Here is a 26,217-nt window from a genome sequence, read left to right on the forward strand (position 1 = left end):
CTAGTCAAGTGCTTTACTTCCAACGTACCCAGGAAATCATCTTGAAAAAATATTGTCTTGTAGGGATACTGCAGGCAACTAAAGATTTTAATTGATGTCAAATTGCTACAGCTTTGGGTGTGTTTTATGTCCGTATGACCATAATTGCTCAACAGCTTGAGCTGCACATATCCAGTGCTGGAAAATGTTTTCCCCGTGCAACTGGCACCACCGAGTGGAGAAAACCATTTTTGCATTGGTTTCTTCCCATAAACCATACAGGTTTGGAAACTGCTCTGAATAAAGGCATTTCATTTACACTTAGAATAAAAACTCCAGATAAGTTCCTTGAATTCTCAGTTAAAATAGGCTGGACATCAGTGCTTTTGGTATCTGTATCTGTAGATTACTAAAAATAGTATTTTTCAGCCATAGAAAACTCTCCATCTAAGGATATCTGTTTTACAAAGCTATATAATGATAAATTTCCTCATTTTACAGCTAATGAAAGTAACATACAGTTTGTTCAGTTAGCAGGAGAAAAAGCATAGCTCTGAAATTCAGCCAGTTGTCCAGGAAAGGGTCTACAAAGTTTTGATTTTTTTATTTATTCTTAATATAACTATTTCTTTACTGTGGTGCTTTGGAGCCCTATCTGATGACCCAGCTATCTCTCTCCTCTAGCTCTTGGCCTCCTGGCAGGTCCTAACAAAAAATGTAAGTATATTTTGGACAAAAGGAGTGCTTGGAGTGGTGTGTTAGGGTCTGGCATGCACCTTTGCTCCAGAAGCAGCACCCTGCCTGTGCCTGGGAGCTCAGCACTTAAAGGGAGACAGGCAGTTTAGCAATGGCACCAGCCCCTGGTTTCCAGCTCCCAGGGAGCGTGGTGCATGGCCAGGGACGCTGAAAATCACTGGAAAATGGTGGCCCCACAAGCCCCCCAGCTTATATCCCCCCAAATGCTGGGAACGGAAATGTGTATTGGATTTAGATATGTGTTAGTCGGAGGTTCTTGCCAAGAAAAGTCACTGATGCAAACAACCAAATTCCCCTTGTTCATTTTTAAGGAAATGAAGCTGTCTTTGCGTTTGCACTGTCCCAGTTTTTCACTTCCTTAAAATTGCCCCTTGTCACAAGCCACCGGGAAAGGTTAACCTCAGCACTTGCCCTGATGGAAGTAGGGCAGCTTGCTTCAGCTCCTGCAGGAGTCCCCTTGGGTCAGTTGAGATTGAGACAGAAAATTATTTCTATTAAGAATTTGTTTTACACGTAGAAATGGCTATTTTGTAAATCCCAAGCCATTCGCAACCCTCCCCCCCAACCAGCTTTCAATGCTTCATTTTTAATAGCACTCACAACGGAGCTGAGTGAATCCTGACGGTTGTTCATAAAAGCATCAGCAGTGCGGAGTGAAAACTGGTATGGGAGTAAAATTCATTGCTGACACAAAAACCGGTGACGGTTTTATTTCTTTTTTATGAAAGGGATGGCAGCTTCACTCAGGTTTCAGCAGCTTTGGCGAGGCTGGCCACGCCGGGGCACAGGGCGATGTCTGTTTGTCCCCAGCAGGGACAAACCCTTCCCGCTACCACGCCGCGGCGAAGTCCCTTGGGCCCGGGCCCGAGCGCCCCGCCCCTACCCTGCCGCCGTTCCCCCTCCGCGGCGGCAGGGGGCGCTGCAGTGGACGTGGCGCCTTGGTGCGCCCCGCTTGGTCTGGGCGACCGCCGCCCCGCTGCCTCCAGAGGAGAAGGCGGAAGTGGCGCCCGGTGGGGAGCAGCCGGTAGGGCCGCGGGTCGGTGGTGAGTACGGGCGGGCGGACCGCGGGGGGCGGCCGGCAGAGGCGCGGCCGGCAGGGGCGCGGCTGCGGCGGGGCCTGCCCTCGGCCTGCGGCGCTGCTGCGGGGGGGGTCGCGGCGAGCCTGGCGAGCCAGGCTCTGGGAAGCGAGGGGCCGGCCGGGGCTCCGCCGGCGCGGGCCGCCGCAGGCGTGTGGCGTGTCGCGGCGCTCGGCGCGGAGCGTTTTCCCACCCCGGCCGTGGCTGCTGGCTCGGCAGCGGAGCGCGGTCCTCGCTGCCGGGCGGAGCCACTTTCCTGCCGAGCCCGGGCGGACGGCGGCGCGTAGCCCTACGGCCTCCTCCCCGAGAGCAGGGCTCGGCGTCTCGGCGCACCCCTGCGTCGGTCCGGGGACTCGCCGGCGAGGAGGGCCCGCGCGAGAGGAGGGCGGTTACTGGGGCTGGGGCACGCCAGCCTGTGCTGCTCCGAAATTGAAACTGCGCTGCGGCTGCACGGCGCGCTCAGCAGCTGTGAGCCCAGCCGTGCCTGTCCGCCGCAAGGGCTCGGAGTTACGCCGGTTTACCGGGGGGGTGGGAACCTGGCTGGAATGACTTTCTCTTGCCTCTTAACTGTCCGGGGTGTGCCGTCGGACAGCTGTAGGAGCATTAGCAACGGGTAGCTTCCGAGTTACAGTCCGAATGGTTAGTTCCTGTGCAGCCTCGGGTACATCACCTTAAAAGGGCGCTCTGTTTTTCCAACTGTGAAATGGAGATACTCAATAAATTTTTCGGGAACATGTTAAAGGTCTGTAAGGATAATTTGCAAGAGAGGTTACTGTTTCTAAAACTATTTTCTAGTAGAGACTGGCAGTACTTAATATTTATGGTGAATTTATTAACATGAGTAATAAGTTATGACTTCAGTAGTACTTTCTGTCAATTTCATCTGTTTTAGGTAGCTCACACTGAGTCTTTTCATACTTAAACAGAAATCTCAGCTGGAGGTGGAAGGAAAATGTTCTAATTATATCCCTTATACCCAGAACTTAAAGCTAGCAGAAAGTATTCTCCATGTTTGCCTCTGACAAGTTCTGCATGTTGCAGAGCTACGCGGATTTTGTTGTGTCTTAGACACCATTGACAGAATGATTAAGAAAGTATTGATTTGAAACTTTTGGTGAAGGAGAGGTAAGAAAAGGAACGGGGGCAGGGAAGCAAAGTTACTGGCTGTGCTAACAGCTTGTTTAACATCTCCAGTGCATTTTACCCCGTGTTCACCGACTGTGTTAACACTTGCAAGCAAACTTCTTTGTCTTTTCATAATATGAAAGGGCCATAAAACCAGTCCCACTAGTATCAGAAGGAAAAAAGGTCACAAAAGTATGCTGGATTATTTTCATGGCAGGTATCACTTTGGGCATAATTCTTCTGCATGTTCCACATTACCTTCAGCTTTTCCCAGCAGCTAAAGATTTGTGGAGCTCAGTCAGGCTCCGTTGAATGAGAAGTCATCAAGACATAAATGGCTTTTTAAGTTTTGTAGTATTGCATCACTGCAATACTGCTTTCTATTTTAAAAATGTGCTACTATATTTAAAAAGACAATGCACACAATAGATACTTATAGAACTTCAGAATGAAAAAATGTCAGGTTAACACAGTTTCTCTTCACTTGTTGAACTCTCATGAGTTTAATATGTCAACAAGAGTAACTTTTGTATCTCAGTAGCACAAATCAGCTAAACAAATATAAAAAAGTTTTAGATCCAGACTGTGAAAACTACTGATAAAAGATTCTGGGTAGCATGTCAAAAAGAAAATAAAAGTAAACGTAAGGTAGAGTGAAAAGGAGAAATGTTGTAGTTGTTTCAGAATGTGTTCTTAATTCACTGTTCCTGTTCCCAGGGTCTCAAATCGTTTTACTAAGGCCAGATACAAGCTTAATGCTTGTTGAGGTAGATAGTAATTAAATCTAGCCTGGAGACCATCCCTTGCAGAAATGACGTTTGTTCATAGACATACTTCTCCTTGCCTCTTTTCGAATTACTTTCTGTCTAGATGTTTACTTTGTCCCCATTATGGCAGCATCTTAAATTCTCTGCAGATCTGCTGAAGGATATAGAAGGGCACAATGTGTATCTGGAAGTGTTCTCAGTGTGCAAAGGGAGAGCAGAGGCCAAAGAGAGCTGAGTCTCTGCCAAAGTAAAGAATTAAATAGTATTGTTTTTCTCACTAACAATGCTTTCCTTGTATTTGTTAATCTGAACAATTCTCAGTGAAATGGCTCTAGAAGTTAATAAATTGAAGAAAGGTTTGGGGGATTTTGGTTTGAGTTGTTTTTTTGATTATGGAAAAACCCATGGAATATTTTGGTGTTAAATACAGTACAGTGCACTCCCACTTCTCACTAAAATTCTTGACATGCTTAAGTAGGATAAAGTATGAACATAACTAGGAATATGCCACCATCTAGTCTCCTAAGCAACACTTAAGCATAAAAATACGTATGTGATTAAAGCCTGACAGCATTCTCTCCAAGGAAAGAGAAATCACCTGGAAAGCTTTAGAAACCCCCAAAGGCTGCTCTGCTCCAGCGGCAGGAGCTCTTCATAGTGTCTAATGAGCTGTTAATATTGTTGTTCAATTGTATTTGCCTCGAACAAAAATTCTTATTTTAAGTCTTTAGGTTCACATGTTAAAATGATGAGTATAATGGTTATCCAAAAGACTTGGAAGTCTTAACAGTTACTGCCATTAGAAAAAAAAGGTGATATCTCAACAAAATGTTTGCGACATGCTTGCAGGCTTTCACAAGAAACCAGGGTTTGTTTTTTGCAGGTATGAGTTCTGCCTGAATCTCCTGTTGCTTTAGCTTCTCTAGCGATTTGATGGCTTTGAAATGAAAGTGATTTATAGGTATTAGTTAAAAGGAACTTGCATAATTTTGTATGCTCTGCCTGGATGGAGCCACAGTGATGATGGTTACAACCCTCATAACGCAAACACACAGTGCTTATCAGCTGTCAATAGACCATTGATTAATATGCCTGGGAATAAGTGTTGCAAGTATTGCTTCATAAACAAATTATCCAAAGTCACTCCACTCGTCTGTTATCTCATGACCCAGAAACCTGTATGTACAAAACTGTTCTCAGCGAGGCAGAAGAAGAAAAGAGAAGAGTTTGCCTGTTTTTTCTGTCTGTGTGGCGTTGAAGGCATTTCTCCTGCTGGCTGTGTGCTGGCCAGACTGCAAGCAGATAAATTATGTTTGTGAACTTCAAGTAAGAAAAGGGATTTGGAATAGTCTTCTGTATTGATTTCCTTATTTATCAGTGTGAATTTTTAGGAAAGGGCATGTGGAAATTTATTGTATTCAATACTTACTGATTAATGCTCAAAATTTTCTATTTCATGTTTACTGATATACTCTCTGTACAGTGTTCCTTCACCTTTGCCAAATGCTCAAAGGTATCGTTTCATATTTCAGTGTAAATAGGATACAATGCCTATTTTATTTCCTCCCTGTTACTCTAATTATAGTATAATTTTCCAGGCAATCTGAAGATATCTTCTGGTACCAGTAATATTTTTTGATTTAGAGAAGTTTCTGAATTTATCCTGTGGCTCTTTGGAGCATGAAAATCTGTAGAAGTCCTACCTAAACTCCATTATACTGTGGGATTTTGCAAATCAGAGTACTGAGTTTTGTTGCATGTGTTAATTTAAAATATGGGTGGTTTTTCATTCTGTTTTGAAATTGGTTTTGTCAATCATAAAGTACATTATTCTTGCAGGAGTTTGCTCTTCTGGTCTGACTGTGCTATCTTAGATCAACCTAATCACTTTGTAATGCAACAGTGTAAATAGCAACATAGCACAGGTTACTTACTGAAGAAAGGTTTTGTTATGGTTTAATCTTAAAGTCGTAAGAGTAGTATGGGGACTCCCTGTAGTCTTAACTGTGTCTTTTCTGGGGCATGAAGGTTTGATCCTTAGGGCATTCCAGATTTCTGCAGCACAAATAACGATCAAACAAATTCTGTCCATTACCATTTGGCCTGGAAAACACCTGCCTTTCTGTTGTCGAACAATACAGCTGTTGCCTTGGAGAGAGAAATCAACCTTTGCCGGCCCAAGGACTTTGGGTACCTCATGTGTGCAAGCTAAAACCCATTATCTATGTACTCCGCAAGTCTGATAGGACTTACTAGCTCTAGAAAAGGGCATTTCAGGTGCATTACCAAACATAGTTTTAAGGCTTTCTCTGCCTGAGAAACTTCACACTAGCAAAAACAAGAATTACCATGTAATGATCCAGTTTAATTTCAGTTGTTCCTCAATCTGAAGACTGGATGTTGTCCAAACAAAAAAGGTCATAAGAGCAGGCTACCAAAGTGTTTATTGTATTAAAATACCAACGTCAAAAAAAAATGGATAAATTCTAAAGGCTGTGGTATAGACATGGTTTTATAAATTAATATTTGCATATTGTTGTGCTTGTATTTGACTCAATTTTGTTCAGCACAGAGGAAGAATAACAACTATTATCAATAGGAAGAAACACTGATGTGGTTTTTGAGGGATGTTTGTTAGGTTTTACTTCACTGGTAATCTATTTCGTAATCAAAAAGAAAGGGTAGCAATTTAATGTGAATTTTGGGATATATACTGGTTTGGGTTTTAAAATCCATCCTCTTACAGCCTGAAAATTTTTTAAATTCCCCAGGGGAGGAACATGCAAAACTGCTACAGTAGGCTCACAAATTGTCTGCTCCACCTTCATCAGGGGAAAGACCTGTCACCAACATTCAAAGCATACTCTTCTTTAATTGGTTTTGCTCTAGCACTGCTTTGTTTAAGAAGATTGAATCTATGTTCCTCCTCTTGGAGGGTAAAATAAGTGCCACACGAAACAGAACTAATTCCTACTACAGTAGTTACAACTTGTAGAGGAATTGTTTTAAACTGTGGTGGAGTAATCAGGCCTCAGTTAATGGTCTGAGTAGCAGCAGTGTGGATTTTGATTTGAAAAATTGTGCCTTGCCCCACACCTATAAATACGTGTGGAGGAAGGAGGATTTTCTTCACAGATAAGATGAAATGGGTAAGTGTAGTAGTAGGAATCCTATCTTATATAAAACATGAACAAAATTTAAAATCTGGCTCTTAATCACCTTGTTTAGGTTGCCTCTTTGTGCCTGAATTTCCCTATTTATAAAGAGGAGCCAATGATACTTGCACTTCTTTTTTTTTTATGAACCCCTTGGTCATATGCAGACAAAAAGCTCCGTGTGGGAGTGGAGTATATCACTGAATAAGGGGATTTTTGTGTGAGACTGGGATGTTGCCTGGTTGCAGTGACTCATTCATTAAAATGACTCTGGTATAAGATTTTTGTTTCTGTAAACTGAATGTACATACCTGCTATGTCTGTAGAAACAATTTAAACAGGCAAAGAGAACACCACTTGCACAGCACTTAAATCTACAAAGTGTTCAACTATCGAGATTATACTGAGTCAGATTCTGTTTTCTTCCTTATAAGAAGAATATTTTAAATATTATGTTTTTTTCCTAGGAACAGCTCAAAGGGAGAGTCGCACGCTTTTTTGCAATTAACGTGACAGCTGAATTTGGGTAAAGCTATTATATTTTCCTACTTGCAACTTCCTGAATTCCTCTGTGACATTCCTAAAGGGATCTATGTTCCTCTTCCCTTTCTTGGTCTCACTAAATATACCCTTGTGGCTTAGAATAATATGAATTTTTCAGTCCTAGGCTGGCCTGCGGATTCTGATATCCTGCATACCAACGTTCCCACTCCATTGGCCCAACTTAGTTCCTGTGATTTTTCTGTGAAATATGGCCTGTGGACTAATCATCCTCTGCAGCAGCTGTTAAATAAAAATTATGTTAGTTTAACAACAGAAACAAGTAGTTTTTTGTTTTTCCTCCAGAGAGAGAGACCTACCGATGGCAGTCTAAAACATCTTTCTGTCACAGAGCATCTTTCTAAGCATTGATTCTTCTGCTTCCGTTCTGAGTCATTGGGGGAGCTGCTCAGTTCCATGGGATTAAATTGATCGTTGTTGGACTATGCCTGAAGCAACTGCTGAGAATTTACTTGGTGTTTAGTTTGTATTGCTGATGTGTGTAGGGGCCTTGATTATAAAGCCTGTTGTGGCAGGTAATGTTTAGGGATAATGGGAGCAGAGAACAGGAATAGCAGTAAACATCACTCCTTGGATGCAGTTCCAGACAGCTCTGCTATAGAGTTATTTCTGCATAAAGTGAGCACTGCTGACCAGTTCAGTACAACTCTAAACTGTCAAACTGTGCTTTGAGACTCTGTACCTTAAGGGTATTTTGGAAATGTCAGGAATGCTACTCTTCAGATACTTCTCATACCTCTGCATACCTCAACAAAATAGAAAGTCACATATTTACACAACAGAATAAAAGTTCTGTTTTGATTCTGACTGTAACTGACCTAAATATGGTAACTTTGCCTGTTTGGTTTTGTTTGGTAGATCTGCCTTTGTTTTTTTTTGGTCTGGATAGCTGGAAAAATACTAGCTCATGCACTGTTAGCATGGGCAGTATTGCTAATTGTTTATCATGTAGGTGACGTAAAGCGCATATCTGTAATGCTGTATATGTTCAAAATATATTTCCAGTAAATGCTAGTTGAGGCTTTGTGTGATTAGTATTTCTGTCAATGTAATCTTCAGGTGTCATATAATAAGTACCCAAATAAAACTACGTGTATGTCCTCCTCCTATCCATGAACATTTTGTTAAAATGCTTTGTGATGTTCAAATTCTGATAAAGGCAGGAAAAAGTTCAGTTTTGTGAGCTTGTGGTCAAGGTAACCCTATTCATTCAGCATCCCTCACTGCCCACAGAGTCTGCAGTAGTGATGCAGATCAACAATCCTTACAGTTCAGCTCTTGATTAATCCTTAGATTTCCATCCCTAATATGCTTTAAAGGATGTAACTGTATTACAGTGAATGCAGTAGGTGAACATTGCAAGAGACCTTTGCCTATACTGCTGTGCAAAAGAAGATCAAATCTGGGCTTAGTGGGCTTGTTTTGCATGCCTGGCTCTGTAACCCTCAGCCTACTCACACTGCCTTGCACCTCGTGATAACCTCTGTGTTTCAAAGAAATGTCATTATAGAAAACTAACCACAATAAGATTCTAAGAAAATGGTTGTACCCATTAAAAAATCAGGGCAGAGGAAAATTTCTCAGTGCTGTATATTTGAATTGCATTTGCAGCACAGCATTTGCTTGTTTGGGTACTTGGACTTGCATTTTATTTGTGGACATGCACTTAAACTGATTTGAAACCTATACTGTGAATCGCTGTATACAGAAAATGTTAAGTAACATTCACTGCAAGGAAAATATGCTATTGAGCCATTGTCATCCAATAAAACTTGGTTTTGTACAGCATTTTTCATGCAAATTATATTTGAATGCTTTAGAAGTAAATAATACTGATGGGGTAAAGAGGCATTTTCAGTAAACATAGCAAGGAGAAAGAGCATTCCTCTCTTTACAGAAATTAGGTAGTCAGATGAAAGAGATTACAGAAAGGTGTGTGTGTTTGAACTAGGGTGACAGGATGCAGTGCTCTTTCCTATATATAACAAGATAGGTAAAAAAGATAACAGAAACCGAGACAAAACAAAACCAGTGATTTTGAGTAGAACCACGTCTGCACCACTGTTCTAGTGTTTCTGGTCAGAAATAAAATTTGTTCTTTTCTGGAAAGGAAGGTCTTGGAATATTTTAAATTAACACATCTTTTTGTCATCTTGCAGAGCATTTCTGTGTGGGACTTGATGAGCTACTATGAGCTTGCTATATAGTGATAACAGTTGTGGAGCCCGAGACTTGGAAAGCGGCTGCTGTGCCGCCATGGCCAGTGCCTGCAGTGTTGGGGCAAAAGAAGACAGCGTAAGCGTCAGCAGTGGGACTGGAAACCCTCCAAGTTCTTTCACAGAGGAAACACAAGGATATGATGTGGAGTTTGATCCACCCTTGGAAAGTAAATATGAATGTCCAATCTGTTTGATGGCTCTTCGGGAAGCAGTGCAGACACCATGTGGACACCGTTTCTGCAAAGGCTGCATTGTCAAATCAATAAGGTAAGAAAAATTTGTGGAAGTTGCTTTTAAGAAGAAATTCACTTACCAAAGCAGAGCAGTTTAAGGGCAATGTAAACTGAATAGAACTGCTTAAGGTGCATTACCGGTGAGTGCTAACAGAACTCTGGGAAGTTATAATTCCTTAAAGATGCTTTCTAGTAAACACCATGTATGGCCAAAATGTCATGAGTTTGGAGGTTGCATGAGCTTTAGATGTTTTGCCACTTATAGAAGTTTACCCAGGTTATGAATATAAAAATTTGATGGAGTAAACATTAAATAATAACTTTTTTAAAACTAGTCAAATCCTCCAAACAAATTCCATTTTCAGCCCAGGATTATAAAACCTGTGTTTTCCCTATGATTGTTTCTCTTGATAACTACAGGCAGCTACAGGCAACATGGTTTCTTGGCGCAGATTCATGCTTTCAGTTCTTCACTTGAAATCAGCTGCTTCCTTGTTGAGCTGGAAGAGAGAATGTTAATGAGGGAATAGTCTCAAACAAAGCATTGAGAGAGGAAACTAGGTGGCATATGGGGGAGTGGGAATGAGATATGAAGGCAAGAACAGGCTGGGCTCACAAAAATGAATGATTGAAAGAGCCAGGAAGGGCAGGAAGTAGACTGGTAGAGTGTACTTCCCTCAAACCTGGAATAGAGTCATCAGTGTCCCACATGTGTCAGCGAGTTATTGGAACATATTGATAGAAGGCCAGATATTATGGTATAGGGTTTTTCCTTCTGAGCATAAGCCAGATTTTTTTCTTATCAATTGCTGACTTAGCTCAAATGTCACAGTACTTTGATAGGAATCTAAATATTTAATTCTGTGTGACCCACATATATTTAATTTCCAAAATTACTTTGCACACCTTTCTGTAAAGATCATCAAACTGTCTTCAGTGTTACTGTACAATGTTGTTTTTCCCAGGCATTTATTTTTAGCATGCAAAATGGGCAGTGCTTTCTTGAGTGGTTTTCCATAGCATTTATCCATAGTTCTATTCCATTTCTTTTTCTCCATGGTCCATCATTTGAAGCTCACTAAGTGAATAGTATGCCAGCAACAATGTTCTCTGAATACAGTATTTTGTGTTTTTTATGGGCTTCTCTGTAGCTTCTGCCACTGTTGTATCTGATCCTACTCTGTTTTTTCATGGCATCCCTTTTAGATCAAGGAGGGAAATGTTGGAGCTGAGTATGAGAAGACAAAATTAATTTTGCATTCCCTACTTATGATAGCAAAAGAGCAGGCTATTTTCCTTTCTAGCAAACACAGAAATTTATTGTGTGCATTTGCAGCACAGTTCTTGTTAACATTAGTTTCATCAGTACTTCTGAGAAAAGTATGCAAATTCATTATCCAGAAAATGCAGAATGCCACCAGTGTTCACCCATGAAAAGTGACTCGCCTCTGGATTCTGCAGAGGAAGCTGAGAGATAATCAGTTCTCCACTAACTATACCATGAGATCACCCTGCTCCCTTAGTCCCTTGTCTTGTTCACTATTTTCCTATTTCTACAGGAAAAGTACATCAGGCCTTACCCAACTGTGTCACTCAATGGTATTTGCATCAGCTGGGTGCATGGAAGAAGGCAAAAAACCCCAAACCTGAACCTGTCAGCTTTGACTGTAATCCAGTTGCCTAGGCACAAGCAGTTGGCTTCACTTTCTGGTCTCTGCTTTGCATATGCCGATCTAAATTCTTTCAAGAGGTTAATGTTAAAGAGGTTTCATGCATGCTTGTAAGCATTGAATTAGACGTTTGTACCAATAAAGGCCATGAAATTTTTGAGTTCCTTGCTTGCTCTATTTGTTGGCAGTAGCAGTTTTGATACTCTTCTTTAACTTGGATATTTCTGGGAGAAAGAAAAGAAATCTTTAAACCTTCTCATGGGAGTATGATGTCTATAAATCCTGAAGGTAAATTAGTCAGTACTTAAGTATACTGAGCTTTAGAAATGTCTGCTCACCAATCATTTCAAAGACAACAGAATTCCTAAGTTGAAAACTGAGGGGAAAATGATTAAACTTAAAATTACCAAAAATGGATGTCTCATTTCCAGTCTTTCAGATCCTTAACAGCTAAGGTGATCTTGTTTTTTAATCCTTCTGCTGATGAGCTGCGCAGTTACAGTCATTGGTTAGAATTTACCACAGGACTGGGTGAGGAACTGCAGTGAACCCATGCTCAGAACGCAACATCTCGTAGCAGGTAGAGAAACTTCCTTCTTAAACCCCAGGCATGGGAAATGGTTTCTCTTCCTTTTTAAGTTAACAGAGCATTTGCTCTGCTCAGAGTTTCAGGTCTGCAAACAGTTTCAATGACCAGAAGCTTTTGTTTCTTTTACACCCTTTCCCTATTTTACTTCATTTCTATAGATGGTGGTGACTGTTTCAGTGAATACTAAACATAGGTGGAAAGCATTTTTCATCTTGGAAACAGATAGATCATCACTGTGGTATTTCAGATGTTTCATTGATAGTAAATGTTTTCCCTCATTCCCCACTGATATCTGTCTTTGGAGTGCAGTTTGAGTGAATGCTTGTGAAAGCAGGGCAGACAACTTAAAGTGTCACACCCCTCTGAATCCCTGAAGGGATGAATTGCATGCTTAATTGGGATCCATGGATCAAACTATTGATTTGGAGTATGTAGTGTCTACAGTACAATATTGATTTGGAGTATGTAATGTCTGCAGTAACATATTGATTGATGTCATTGAGAAGCTTCTACAGAACTAAAATGAAAATGGAAAGTGATTTTTGTGTTCTCTAAGAACTGTTTTTTTCATTAAGTGATTATCACAGCCTTTATTTGATCAGGAAAAAATCGCTTCTGTTTATTCCTCATTTCCCCACTGTTCAGCTCAAGTGAACACAGAGATTAAGGATTTTAAATGATAAAGGATGGACAAGCAGTTTTTGAGTAATTGCTTCTTGTGGCTTACACAAACAATTGTATTTGTCCATGTTGAAGAAGTTGTGGCTGCAACTAGAAAGATTTTTTAAAAAGCTTTTAAAGACTGAAGTCTTAGATCTTACAATGTGAAGGACATGATTAGACCACATGGATTTGATCGCAGTAAATGTTTGCCTCCCAGAAAGTCTTGGCATCTTTTTAAATAAAGCTGTTTGGAGTGCTTTGAAGTGCTATGAGTCGTGGTAGTGAAGAAGCTTATCTACCTAAGTAACTACAAATAATAGTTTACAAATGTTACTGTCTACAAAGTACTTGATTAGAAATTTTAGAAGAACTAAGTTCAGATGTAGTAGCTAATTAAATTTCTTTATAGTCTTCCCTCTCCTGTATCTTAGGTCAAAGCTGACTTAGGGCTTGTAGTAGAGCTCACCAAATATCAGAACCTCTGTTTATTGGAAAAGTGGAATTGTGAGCTGACAAGGGGCAGCAAAAAAAGCTTTGGGTGCTTGCGGTTTGTCAAACAGCAGCCATGGCTGCAGTTGAAGTGTATGCCAACTGTTTCAGCTTCTAGGCTAAACTGCTCAGTTGCTAAAAATCACAGAGCAGGCTTTTTCTTCAAACAAAATTACTCTGGCTTTACTTTTCATACCTATATTTTAATTTCAAGGGAAGTTATAGGAATATTCATTGTACTTTGTAGCAGGTGATTATAGTTTCACAGGTACTGTTGTGGGTGGCACAGCCCAATGTGATAAATAATTCCAGCATAGGAAAGCCTCCACTGTAATGTAAATGAGAACTGAGGTGCATAAACTCAATTCTGTGATAGGAAGTGTATAGCAACATCTTTGTAGATGGATCCAAGCAGCCTTTTAAACACAATCCCAATACTTGTAAATGGTGTTTGAAGTCTGTTTAATATACTACAATTAGTTATTGCTCTTTCCTTACTATAATCCTGGGAAAATTGCCATTCATTCTTATTTTACCCTTTGTCTGCTAGTTATTTAAACTGGGGATCCGGTAATCATTACTTTAATCTGTTGTTGGCTTTTATTACACATGATGAGCTTTTCTGTGTAGAAATAAGGCTGCTGTCTTATCAGCAGGCCTACTGAACTATCATTATACTTCACTAAACAGGGTATTTGTAACCAAGTTATACCTGTGAAAAATGATTTCCTGTAGGGTGCCTGCAAAGTGAGGGAACATTTCTGGGTCGTGACAAAGATCAGCACGCTAATCGTAGCTCAGAGCGCTATGAAATAAAATGGCATGCGAGGTATTTTCTTTTTTTCCACTTGTTTAGGACCATGGCTATCAGACTTGTGGCAAGCTAGCTCTTGCAAGCAAAACCTAGGAAAGGAAGTTCATTGTCTCTTTCTGAAGTCTCAACTTTACCCCCGCTTCCTCTAGCAGCGTTGCTGATGAAGGAGTTGCTGAGCAATTATTTCCTTTTCCAGCAAAGAACACAAATTCCCTTCTGGTCTCCACAGCCCACTAGGTTCTACTTCCCCTTGTGCTTGCAAGCAGTGACAATGATCTGGCCTTTGATCTTTGCACCACAAATGCTCTCTGACATTTTTCCGCCTCATGTATTTTTCCATTTTATTGCTGTTTCCATTAGCACTTCAGCTCTGAAGTTTTGATCCCTCATGCTTCTTTAACTGTATTACTTAATTGTGAATAGATACGTTGATCTACTGCTTTCAGAAATGAGCTGATACTGGATATTTTTTTTAAAGGCAAATTTGGTGGAGGTGATCCCTTTTTTGCTCCATTTCTACTGACTCTTGTGTTTAAATGCAGGTGGACAGAACCTGACAAAGTGGAACAGGTTGTTAGTTCTCCTGTGCAAGTTGCATGCACCTGTGTTCCACCATCAGACTGCAAACTTTTGCCAGTTAGCACTGGCTTCCAGTCTGTTTGCAGTTAAAACAGCTTCAGATACAACACCCAGTTCCAAATCCAGTGTAATTTTTGTAGTTATTAGTAATTTTTGAGTTTTTTGGAGTGTTTTTTCACCCTTCTTTGCTGTATAAATAAAAAAATTGAAGGGTGACCAACTGATCCAATGGTTGTACAAGAAAAACAGCAAAATGGGCTATATGAAAAGTAATGCCAAATAGATGAAGTGAATCTGGAAAAGAAAAGATGTTTTTGCTTTTTCTCTCAGCTATGATCACCTTGGCTGTTTATAAAGTGAGAAAGAAAGGAGAGAAGCTCCAAGAATCTTTAAAGGATTGTTTTGAAATAGTGTGCGAAATATTCTTTGATGTTTGAGCTATGTGAAGTACTTACAGAAACAGGACCGTAAGTTCTTAGTTTCTTTACACCCTCCTCAAGTTTATTTCCAGAGTACTTATCATGGCATTTGTCCAAATAAAAACTATTGAGTTAGAAAAGTGCTGCCATCCCAGTCATGCAACCTCTAGTGAAACTTGCGTCTTGTCAGTTTCTCTGATGTACATTGCTTACTGTCTGGTAATTGCCATATAAATGCCATTGTTTTGAAAGACTTTCTTAATGTGCTATAATTTGGCCACTAATGTCTTGCTAGTGTAAAAATACTTTAAATGAAGGGCAAAAGAAACTTGGAATCTCTTTTTCCGTTCTTTTCTGCATTGTAGAGATGCAGGTCACAAATGTCCAGTAGACAATGAAATTCTGCTTGAAAATCAACTTTTTCCTGACAACTTCGCTAAACGGGAAATCCTTTCATTAATGGTTAAGTGTCCCAACAAGGGCTGCAGTATGAAGATGGAGCTGAGGCATTTAGAGGTGAGAATTGGTTTTGAAAATATGGAACCTTGTTTCCATGGACAAGTAAAAATTCAAAATAACTTAACATAGATGGTCATACCTGATACCTGTTTATGCTGATTCAGTGCATTGTTCATTCAAGACTATAGCTACATGTATTTGTTTTTTGATGAGTCTTTAATTGTAAGTAGGTGATTATCAAGTGAACATTGCAGTGCATGAAAGTTGTACAAATGCAGCTTTCTCTTTAGGATCATTCATGTTTGCCTTTTGATCAGCTGTAGCTGTACTTCACACAAGTTCCCTAAAGTCAGTTTAATATTTCCTCAAAGCAGCTGGATACATTAGTTGAAATAATTGTTTTGGAAAATAATATACAAAGTTAAAAGGATAAACATAAAGCTGAACTTTTACCTGAGAGCATTCTTAAAGCTCTGAATATGTGAAGTCCTGACCTTAGTAATGGGACAATATACAGGCCGTTGGTAAAGTCAGCATAAGTGTATAAGGATTTGCTTGCATGAAGGAAAGATTGCAATTTGTTCCTCTTGTATTATGCTTTATGATGAAAACAGATGAGACAATAGTACCTGTTTGCAGTATCAAATTCCTCTTTTGTCCTTGATCAGGACCACCAGTTGCAGTGTGATTTTTGCACTGTGGAATGCCCACAGTGCCAGGGAGCCTTCCAGAAGAACCATCTGAAAGAGCATATGACACAGGAGTGTCCGAGGCGTCAAGTCTGTTGTCCAAACTGTGCCACCTCTATGGCCTATGAAGATAAAGAGGTACTTAGCAGAAGTCTCAGTTTTTCATCTTTCATTCACATGGGTTTTCTTGTAAATGGAACATCAGTTTAAAAAAAAAAAAAAAAGCAAAGCATTTTGGTCTAGAAGAACTCTTTGTGCTGCACAGGTAAGAAGCTACAAACTCAGGACATTAGTCTAGAACAGGCAGAAGAGCTGAGGAGAGGATTGTGCTTAGATACAAACTTATTGGGAACCCTGTAGTATGAAAAGACTTGTGTAAGAACCATTGATTTTTGGCCTTACCATCAGAGAGGCTGGTATCTACTGCCAAAGTAACGCACAAACCAATATTTACATTTACAGTTTTCATGCCTGGCAGAAAGGATGTGTCAGGAGATGCATCTTTTGGGGATATCTGCTAACACACAAGACCAAGATAATTCTGAATTCTTCTCCTGGGTCTGCATTTTTTACATGGGTGATACTGAGGATAGTCCTTTCCTTTTTGAGCTTCCATTTCTTTTTCTGTATATGGATGTGTTTTATCTGAAGGGCTATTAATTTTATGATATCATATTGTGAACTGTCAAACAAAAATACTTCATACAAAACAATTAAAAAAAAAATCCTTTGATATAGTTCCACTACAATTGAACTTGAATTTCAGAAACTTCTGGATAAATTCAGACTCCTTCGGAGCATAAGAGCTTTAGAAAGTAAAATATCTGCAACTTTGAGTCTCTTGTATTGGTCCAGGAAAAAACCAGTAATTATAGAAAACATACTATTCAGGGTAAGGGTGTTGTCTTTGTTTCATAGTTGTATATAGCTAAATGTAGAATTTGAAATGTAAATAAAATTTTCACATTTTATCAGAGGTGATTAGCGCTCTTTTAAATTATGTAACTTTATTGATTTTTTTTCTTTCCTCTCTTTTTCTCTCTTTGATAACTAAGCTTCATGACCAAACCTGCCCACTTGCCAATGTATTTTGTGAATATTGCAACACAGTACTCATCAGAGAGCAGGTAAGAGACTGCCTTTCTTCTGTGTTTAATGTGGGTCAGATGTTTTGTATTTACATTGTTGCTTTAATCTGAAATTGAACTTGAAGAAACAGTTTGTCTGCTAGCTAATAAATCTTTACCCGTCTCTCTCTGAAAATGTTGAAATGTTGCATCCAGTGCAGGTGTAATATTCTTTTCAATGCTGCTCCAGCTTGCAGTTGCAGTCTGCTAAACCTCTGTAGGATTTTTGGCTGCAAATCACATTGTTTAACTATACTGCTTCTTGACAGGGGCCGTGCTGCATGTTTCTGATCTTGAATGGAGGTTAACGAATACCAAGCAGCTGACAGTGGTTATGGCTGACATTAGAAGACAAGGCTTTGATTTGGGCAGAGAGGGGAGAGTATTTGTAATTGGAAAGCCTCTGTTGGAAAGTAGCTATAAATAATTCACTATCCAACTAGACGCTGGCTGGAATTCTGCTTGCCCATTACTATTGTAATAGCCATTATTATTTCTTCTATTCAATAATAACTTGCTTCATTGACAGGAAAATAAGCGTTATTTAATTTGCAGCCTATCCCTGTTTGAATCGGATGGTAACTATGTTAATGACCTGGGTTAAAATAAAGAATGATCTTGTCAAATTGGAGAAATACTCTGAAAAACAGGATTGAGTTCAGTAAAGACAAAGGCAAAAATCTGTCATTAGGTAGAATAATGAACTGCAAAAATAGGGAACAAAGAATGCTAAACTAGGTGTCCTGGTTTTGGCTGGGATAATTTTCTCCCTAGTAGCTGGTATAGTGCTGTGGTTTGGATTTAGTATGTTGATAACACTGATGTTTTGGTTCTTGCTGAGTAGAGTTTATGCTAGTCAAGGACTTTTCAGCTTCCTATTCTCTGCCAGGTGCACAAGAAGCTGGGAGGGGGCACAGGCAGGACAGCTGACCCAGACTGGCCAAAGGGCTATTCCATACCGTATGATGTCATGCTCAGTATATAAACTGGGGGAGTTGGCTGGGGGGCAGTGATTGCTGCTTGGGAACTGGCTGGGCATTGGTTGGCGGGTGGTGAGCAGTTGCTTTCTGCATCACTTATTTTGTATATTCTATTATTATTATTATTATTATTCCTTCCTTTTCTGTCATATTAAACTGTCTTTATCTCAACCCACAAATTTTACTTTTTTTTCCCAATTCTCTCCCCCATTCCACTGGGACGGGGTGGGGAGTAAGTGAACAGCTGTGTGGTGTTTAGCTGCCTGCCAGGTTAAACCACAACACTAGGTAATGGTTTAGAATTAATGACTGACCTATATTAAGCTTGTGTTCTACTTCATCATGATATTTAAACAAGGCAAACATATTGGATTATATAAACAGGTATTTTGCCTGTGAAACCCAGAATTATCCTTTGCTCTGTTTAGGGCTCATAAGGCATCAGCTGAAGCTCTCCAGCTTTTGAGGTGGGGGTGGATAGGGAGGATCCAGAGCAGTGAGATAATTGGGTCTGGAAAACACGGACCATAAGAAAAATTGAAGTAACTTGAGCTTTTTCAGGAAGAGGATAATGAAGAGAGACACAACAAGTATATGCAAGTAGTGCTTCAGAAGGGAAGGAAATGGACTGTGGTCTAGCTTGAGGATAGGCTAGAAACAAAAGGCATGTATTCTAGCAAGAAAACCTGAATGCTTTCTGATGCTTACAAAAGAACAAAGGCAATGAATTGTTAAAGTACATACATAGAGGATGTAGAACTTTTATCATCAGCTAACATTTTTGTTCAAAACTTCCATAGTTCTTTGAGAAATTACGTAAGTATAAACTGATCTGACATCAGGTACCTATTCAGAGTCCATCCAGCCGTATTCTTTTAGGATGTTATAAAAGAATACTCTTGATGGAAAAATTAATTTCAAATCTGATTTGCTTTAGATGCCTAACCATTATGACAATGATTGTCCTACTGCCCCAGTGCCATGTTTTTATAGTGCCTTTGGGTGTCCTGAAAAGGTAAGCCTTTTTTCAGAATCATGAATTGCAGACATTCTGCATGTTTTTGTTGGTTTTTTTTTTTTTACTGTGTTTTCCTATTCTTGTCTCATTCACCAGCACAAATCCTCAGTGATTTGTGTTTTTTTTTTTTGTTTCGAGGTATCTTAATTCTAAAACACTACATGCGGATACATTGCTTTTCAAATTTAAAAAAATTCTGTGAATGATTTGCTTGATGAACTTGCTTTTATTAATCCATGAGTGTTTTCCCAGCTTTCGTGTCAATAAAGTGGCTCCTAGCATTTCTTCCAAAGCTGTGACCAAATACAGTTACGGCTTAGAGTTCAGTGAGGAAAACCTGACAATGCTTTAGATTTGACTAAATTCTAAAATTAATCTGGATACTCTTATTTCTAGTTGTTTAATACCTCCTTATAAAAATGGATCTTTTCCCTTCATCATTTCCACATCAGTTTTCATACACCTTTGTATTTGGTACTATGGAGCATTTCAGCAAATCAATGAAGGGAATACAATGCTGATTTAGAACACAGAAAAAATACTAAATGTATGTTTATCACTAACACTTTTTCACTGTGTCACTATTTTGAGTTGAACAATATTTGCCCACTGGCATTTGAACTTCTTTTTTCATTTGTCATAACAGTGATCTTAAATTTGGAGCCCTCCATTGGTAAAGTGCTATTTTTTTCCACATCACCTGTCCTTGAGTCACATTCCAGTTTCTCTCACATAGGAGAAGCAACTAGTTGTTTGATTTTCTTCAGAGCCACATTTAAGATGTGATTGCAGATAGCGTTTGATATGTTCCTAATGCTACATCTCTTAAATTCTAGATGCAAAGGAATGAACTGGCACGACATATGCAGGAGTTCACTCAGGTTCACATGAGAATGATGGCTCAGAGTTTTCAAAATATCAGTGTTACTGCTACAAATCCTGTACCCTTCATCAATGGCCTACCCTTTGAGCCTGCCCTCTTCTCACCCGTGTCACATGCCGCATATGATTGTAATCCAGAAGTTGAAAACTTCAAAGAAACTATTCAGCAGTTGGAAGGTCGGCTGGTAAGACAAGATCACCAAATCAGAGAACTCATTGCTAAAATGGAGACTCAGAACACTCACATGGCAGAACTCAAACGTACTATCCGAAATTTGGAGGGAAAGATTACTGAAATGGAGGCACAGCAATGTAATGGTATTTATATCTGGAAGATTGAGAACTTCAGTGGACTTCAGAAAGCCCAGGAAGAAGAGAGACCTGTCGTGATGCACAGTCCTGGCTTCTATACTGGAAAGCCTGGCTACAAGCTGTGTTTGCGCCTGCATATCCAATTACCGAATGCTCAGCGTTGTGCTAATTTTATATCTCTGTTTGTCCACACTATGCAAGGAGAATATGACAGCCATTTGCCTTGGCCTTTCCAAGGCACTATACGACTTTCTATTTTGGATCAATCAGAAGGCCCTGACAGGCAGAATCATGAAGAAGTAATGGAAGCCAAGCCAGAGTTACTAGCCTTCCAGAGACCAACAATTCATCGCAATCCAAAAGGTTTTGGTTATGTGACTTTCATGCACCTGCAAACCTTGAAACAAAGAACCTTCATAAAGGATGATACCCTTCTGGTGCGCTGTGAAGTTCTAACGCGTCTAGATTTAAACAGTCTCCGCAGAGAAGGGTTTCAAGCTCGCAGTACTGATGGAGCTATGTAGCCTGTAAGTCTTAACCAGAGGAATGGAGCCACTAGTCATGTTCTTCCACCACAGATTACAAGTGTGCTTCATCTTCCATATAGGCTGCATTTGTAAAAGACCATAGTTGCCAACATAGTTGATCTTCACCTGAATAGAACTTTGTTGTTGCTGGTATACTTTTTTTTTCTGTATGAGGTCATGTGTTGAAATATCTGGTATTGTTCTCTGTTAAAGTAATAAGCTACTTCTGTAGCAAGCTAACTAAATGAAGTGTTGTTAATCAAAACTTAACTGCCTACAGGAAAATCCTATTGAAGTACCTGTACATCTCAGTTTGGTAAAACTTAAGTCATATCAGAAAAGACCTCCAAGTCTTTTTGTCTCAGTGCCTTGGAATAGATACTGTAGCAGGGAAATAGCTAAATTAATAAAGATGAGAGTGGGTTGGTTGGTTGTTTTTTTATAGAGCTTGGGAAAGGTGAGATAGTTTCTATATTGACTTACCTAGAATTTTCAATGGGCTATGCTTCTCTGAAATCTGAAGTCAGGTTAAGACTTTCCTCACGTCACCGAGGGTTGAGGTATGCTTTGACCCTTCCCTCCTGCAGAGTTAGCTTCAGGAAGTTGCATGTTGATGTAGAGTTGATACTAGTATTTCTGAAATATGTGGTAGTGTTGTGGAGAAGGTTAAATGACTCTGAGTTCACTGAAGAAATATTTACAATGTGGTCTGAAAGTGCCACCCCTAATTCTCTTTATTTTGATAAATCTTTTTGTAAGTGTGTGCTCCAGGCGTAGAATGTCAATCACAATCACCAGAGAGATGAAAGTGTGGCATTTGAATGAGATACCTTTGTGCTGGTGGGATCTCCTCCTAGTGCTGAACGTTTTTCAGTTTGTGAATGGATACGTGAGCAATGGTATATACTAACTAGATAGGGTGATGCAGAATTTGTTTTACTGTTGTTGAAACCTGAATTTGTGCCAAAGCTGAACTTGTGACCTGCATCTGAGTGATCTCTTGGTGTTCTGGGTGACGTCTGACCTATGTTGACTCCTATGAATTCTCAGTGGACAGCTGAGATAACATATCAACATCCAGCTGTCATGGGTATTTCCTGTCCCATTAGACAATAGGAGCTGGGCCACCCTCAACACTTGGAGGGGAAGAAAAGCCTAGTAATTAGCGTGAGGAAAAATTGCAATCCTGTTTGCTCTTGGGAAGAAAATCTGGTTTCCATAGTTACTTATTTACCAAACACTAGATTCACTATGTCAAGAATTCATGAGCTTCCTAACATTGCATGTATTATTGTTTTCTGTACTGATTGTTTGTATGCCATATAAATGTTAGTTTTGACCAGTCAAAGCTGAGTAGTTCAAGTTCACTGGTGCTAAAAATTTTAACTTACCATGGTGCTGATAAAGTTCTGAATCTTGTCTTTAAAAGGAGAGAAGAAAAAAGTTTTGTTCACCCCACAGCTTAAGTCTGATTCTGAAGAAAGAACTAAGCCATACATCATTATATTATTTCTCCAAGCTAGTGAAACAACCTTGACTTGAGACACTGCAACTTAAAAGATACTAATGAGTATTCCAACTATTTGGCCTTGTCAAAGCAATCCCATGGGGATCATCAGTGGGGAAAGTGCATATGCTTAATATATACAAGGCTAATGAAAGACTTCTATAGTGTATTGATGTGGGAGGATACTCTGCCTGCTTGCATGAGATCAAAAGTTCCAGGACCCAACCTACCACTTTGTTCATCATATCCAGATGAGTAAAATTTATTTTGCTGATAGAGCCTATTAGTTGAAGAGGGATTGTGTTCGATGGAGTATTGTCACTACTGAAACATGAATTTCCTAGCTAATGGTAAATGCAGTCAGTTGTTGACCTACTTAGTGTATTCTGTGTGTTTAGAGGACAGGTGAGCATATATTACTCAAAATAGGAAAAGATTCATGCTTTAAAACTGTCTTTTTAAACCTCTAAAGTAATTTTTATACTGAGTAGCCTCATCCTATTAGCTGAATTGTTTCAGAGTGTCTTCAGTTAGAGCATTCCTAGTAGTTAAACCATTCTTAACCAAAAGCTTTTAATGTACGTGACAGTGCCCAGACCCACTATATACAGAAGGTACTGTATGTTAGTTATCCATGTTTTTCCAAGATGCTCAGACTACCATTCTCTTCTTTTTTTTTTTTTTTTTTTTTTTTGAGGAGGAGGAGGAGGGGCAGAAGAAACACTTGTAATTTGAGAGCTTCTTGCTGCCACAGTTCCTTTCTCAACCCTAGTGATATTAACAAAAACGTCCTTAGTCTGTGTTCTAATAGCTTATACCCAAGACCCACTAAGTGCATTAATACTTTCTTTCCTTTTGAAGCTTTGCATTATGAACAGAATGTTTGCTTTGAGCCTTATCTGCTAGATCTGATATATTTCTGCCTTGGGAGGAAACTCAGTTTGGTGGCAGGTTCAGGAGCTTAAATGATTAATGATTAAAATGGTTAATATTGTACAATAGCACAAACAAATAGGGAATAGAAAGCTACTGCATGTATAATACTGTATTGGCCACAGTAATATGAATGCTTTATTCACTGCTGCTATTCTACTGGTTTTGTATTTTAATATTACCAAGTAGAACTCTGAGTGATGCCAAATTACTGTAATGCCAGACTTTTACATGAGAGACTTTGAGAGCTTATTTGCTAAGTATCAGTTAAATATATCTGTCATGAAAAATTATAAATGTCAATGAAATGTTTATTCATCTACTTGTTCCAGCTTTCTCTTACAAATAAGAACATCATCTTCAGCTAATGAAAGAACTTATGAGTCTACATTGTTACTATCTGCATAGTCTTAATGACTATTATCTTTTATTCAAACTTTTCTAAGGTTAGCACAAAGAGATTCAGTTTCTATGTGAAAATTCATTTTCACTGAAACAACCTCTTTTCTTTTCCCTTTCCTCCAAATCTGATCTTTTCTTTTGAGAAATTGTTTTACCATGGTGGATTGAGGTATAATTGCTAGAACTACTTAAATGGGGGCAGAAAGGTATGCAGTGTTGAGAGTTGTCTCTAAAACAAATATGAAGAAATATGGGGATTTAACTGGTTTCCTGTGTAATTTCTTCAGGATTTGGGTTCTTCATGCTTTGCAGCGTTACTGGATCTCAAAGTGATTTAGAAAGTGGCTTAGCTTCTTTTATCCTCCAAATTTTTGTTGTCTTTAATGTGTTTTAAGTCAGCCACTCTTAGTATGTGTATTCGCAAAGCTGCTATGGCAAAAATTTTCCAATTATAATATATTGCAAATGTGTTTTCTTTTTGCCTCTGAATGTCTTCCCCTGCAGGGCAGGGAAATTTGTTTTACTAGAAGTGTTGGTATGTAATGTATATGTAGGAGCTCAGATAACGTGAGATGTATAGACTGTTTTTAAGTGGTCTCATGATATGCCTGGTCATGTTTGCTATCAAGGGATTAAACTTGCTAATGAAATAAAATCAGGGTGGCCTTTCTGTTCTTATTTAGGGATGCTTTCACATCAAATATATTGATGATGGATGCAAAAGATTATTCTGGGGTCAGTGTTAGAGGTTTGTATTGGTTTGCATTTGAACAGAATGAAAGTACTCCTGTTCCCTTGGAAATAACAATAGATAGTTTAATATATTTTGTAATTAATGCACAGCTATATTTATGACAGGATTTTAAAAAATAAACTAATTAAACTATGCACTGTATGTTGCATCTTTATTCATATAGAGGGCTATTCAAAAACATTTACTGATACAGGACCTCTGTGGTAGTTTCCTGTCTTGTGGGTTTCAGAGTTGGCTAGTTTTTAAAGAGGGAGACCATGTATCATATAGCACCAAGAAGGCAAAGAATATATTTCAAGATAAAAAATTTCTGTCACTTATGAAGGGTAGCAATAGTTTTATTCATTACTAGAAGACAGAGCTAGTGTAATTGATAATAAACTAAGTATTCTCATGATCATCCCGTAAATTAAGATGCAGCTCTGAAAAATACTGCACACTATCACCCCTCTGGTCACATCCTGCTTGCTTGTTGTTTTTGTGACAAAAACAACTCTGCGTTGAAGCTTTGTTGCAAGAAACTCAGATCAGAAACCAAAGGAAGTTCCTCTGTCAATAAGAGAAATAAATTAGCAGATTGCCATGAAACAAACACTTATCTCAACTACAGAGGCATTCTGGATCTGTTTTTTAACAGCATCTGCAGGAAGGGAAATCTTGATCTCAGACTCCATGCCCTATAGAGTGTATAATGTTCAAGACTTTCAAATTCCTCTGAGGAAACTTTGTGGTATTTACTAGACATAATATCTAATGCAGTGCAGGTAATGTCAAGTTAATTATGACTTTATCTTTCATCCAAGTTGGTCCTAATAGCTTCCATGAGTAATGGATAGGAAAGCATGCTCAGATGTGTTGTGTTAATCCATTTTTAATGCTCCATATTTTTAAGTGCACTAAAATCTTCTTTTGTTGAGCTGAAGTAATAATGGTCTCTTTTTAAACAGGAAAAATAGGCATATGCAGCTGCACCTATGAATGGAAAGTCAACATGCAGAAGTAGAAGATGCCAGCAATATAAAAATACATTCACACCCATGTAAATACAAATGTCTCATGTACCTGTAAGCTTCTGAAAAAACTTGGCTAGATGTGGACCAGGATATTCTGACTAAATATTTTATTAGACAAATACCAGTTCATTGCAGCAACTTCACAGGAAGAATGTCTTTTAGCTAGAATCCTTACTAGTGCAAAATCAGTTGCTCTGCTGCTTTACTTATCTCCAAAAAGCACTAGCCCAGCACTAAGGCTGTTCCATCTGGAAAGAGAAAACTCCTTGTGCAATTCCTTACTGCACTATCCTGGGTGAGTACACACAGTGCTAAACTTCAGCTTTTCTGTGCTGTGTCTCTTGTTTAGATGCTGTGACTATTTAGCCTCTTCCAAGACAACATTTATGGAAGTCAACAAAACTTACTAAATTAGCCCCAGTGAGGGCTGAGTATGCCATTAACACATGCAATAAATATAAGGCAACAGAATGGGAGGTTAATGGAACAAAAATGGTGAGTAGGGAAACTAGGCCTGTCT

The 26,217-nt window shown here is 39.2% G+C and overlaps 1 protein-coding gene across 4 annotated transcripts; it reads left to right on the forward strand.

Moving 5' to 3' along the window:
• The first annotated feature begins 1,709 nt into the window (after positions 1 to 1,709).
• Positions 1,710 to 25,718, forward strand: TRAF6 (TNF receptor associated factor 6). 4 transcript variants are annotated; one of them, XM_082317852.1, is made up of 8 exons: positions 1,710 to 1,778; positions 9,579 to 9,905; positions 15,460 to 15,610; positions 16,222 to 16,380; positions 17,298 to 17,369; positions 19,287 to 19,364; positions 20,204 to 21,088; positions 25,632 to 25,718. In XM_082317852.1, the coding sequence occupies exons 2-7, from the start codon at positions 9,610 to 9,612 to the stop codon at positions 21,083 to 21,085; spliced, it is 1,638 nt and encodes a 545-aa protein (XP_082173978.1). In that variant the 5' UTR covers positions 1,710 to 1,778; positions 9,579 to 9,609; the 3' UTR covers positions 21,086 to 21,088; positions 25,632 to 25,718. The 4 variants fall into 4 exon arrangements, with proteins under 4 accessions (XP_082173978.1, XP_082173977.1, XP_082173979.1 ...); XM_082317853.1 differs by lacking the exon at positions 25,632 to 25,718 and adding an exon at positions 7,326 to 7,384 and having other exon boundaries at positions 1,718 to 1,778; positions 20,204 to 24,785; XM_082317851.1 differs by lacking the exon at positions 25,632 to 25,718 and having other exon boundaries at positions 20,204 to 24,785.
• The last annotated feature ends 499 nt before the right edge of the window (positions 25,719 to 26,217 follow it).

This window comes from Platalea leucorodia (genome assembly GCF_965183815.1).
Source record: "Platalea leucorodia genome assembly, chromosome: 7".
Lineage (NCBI taxonomy): Eukaryota > Metazoa > Chordata > Aves > Pelecaniformes > Threskiornithidae > Platalea > Platalea leucorodia.

Excerpts from the sequence above, each read along its gene's own strand:
- TRAF6 (XM_082317852.1), top strand. The coding sequence starts at position 9,610 with ATGAGCTTGCTATATAGTGATAACAGTTGTGGAGCCCGAGACTTGGAA. Across the intron at positions 15,611-16,221 it reads TGGAGCTGAGGCATTTAGAG|GACCACCAGTTGCAGTGTGA; the intron begins GTGAGAATTGGT and ends GTCCTTGATCAG. Across the intron at positions 16,381-17,297 it reads TGGCCTATGAAGATAAAGAG|CTTCATGACCAAACCTGCCC; the intron begins GTACTTAGCAGA and ends TTGATAACTAAG.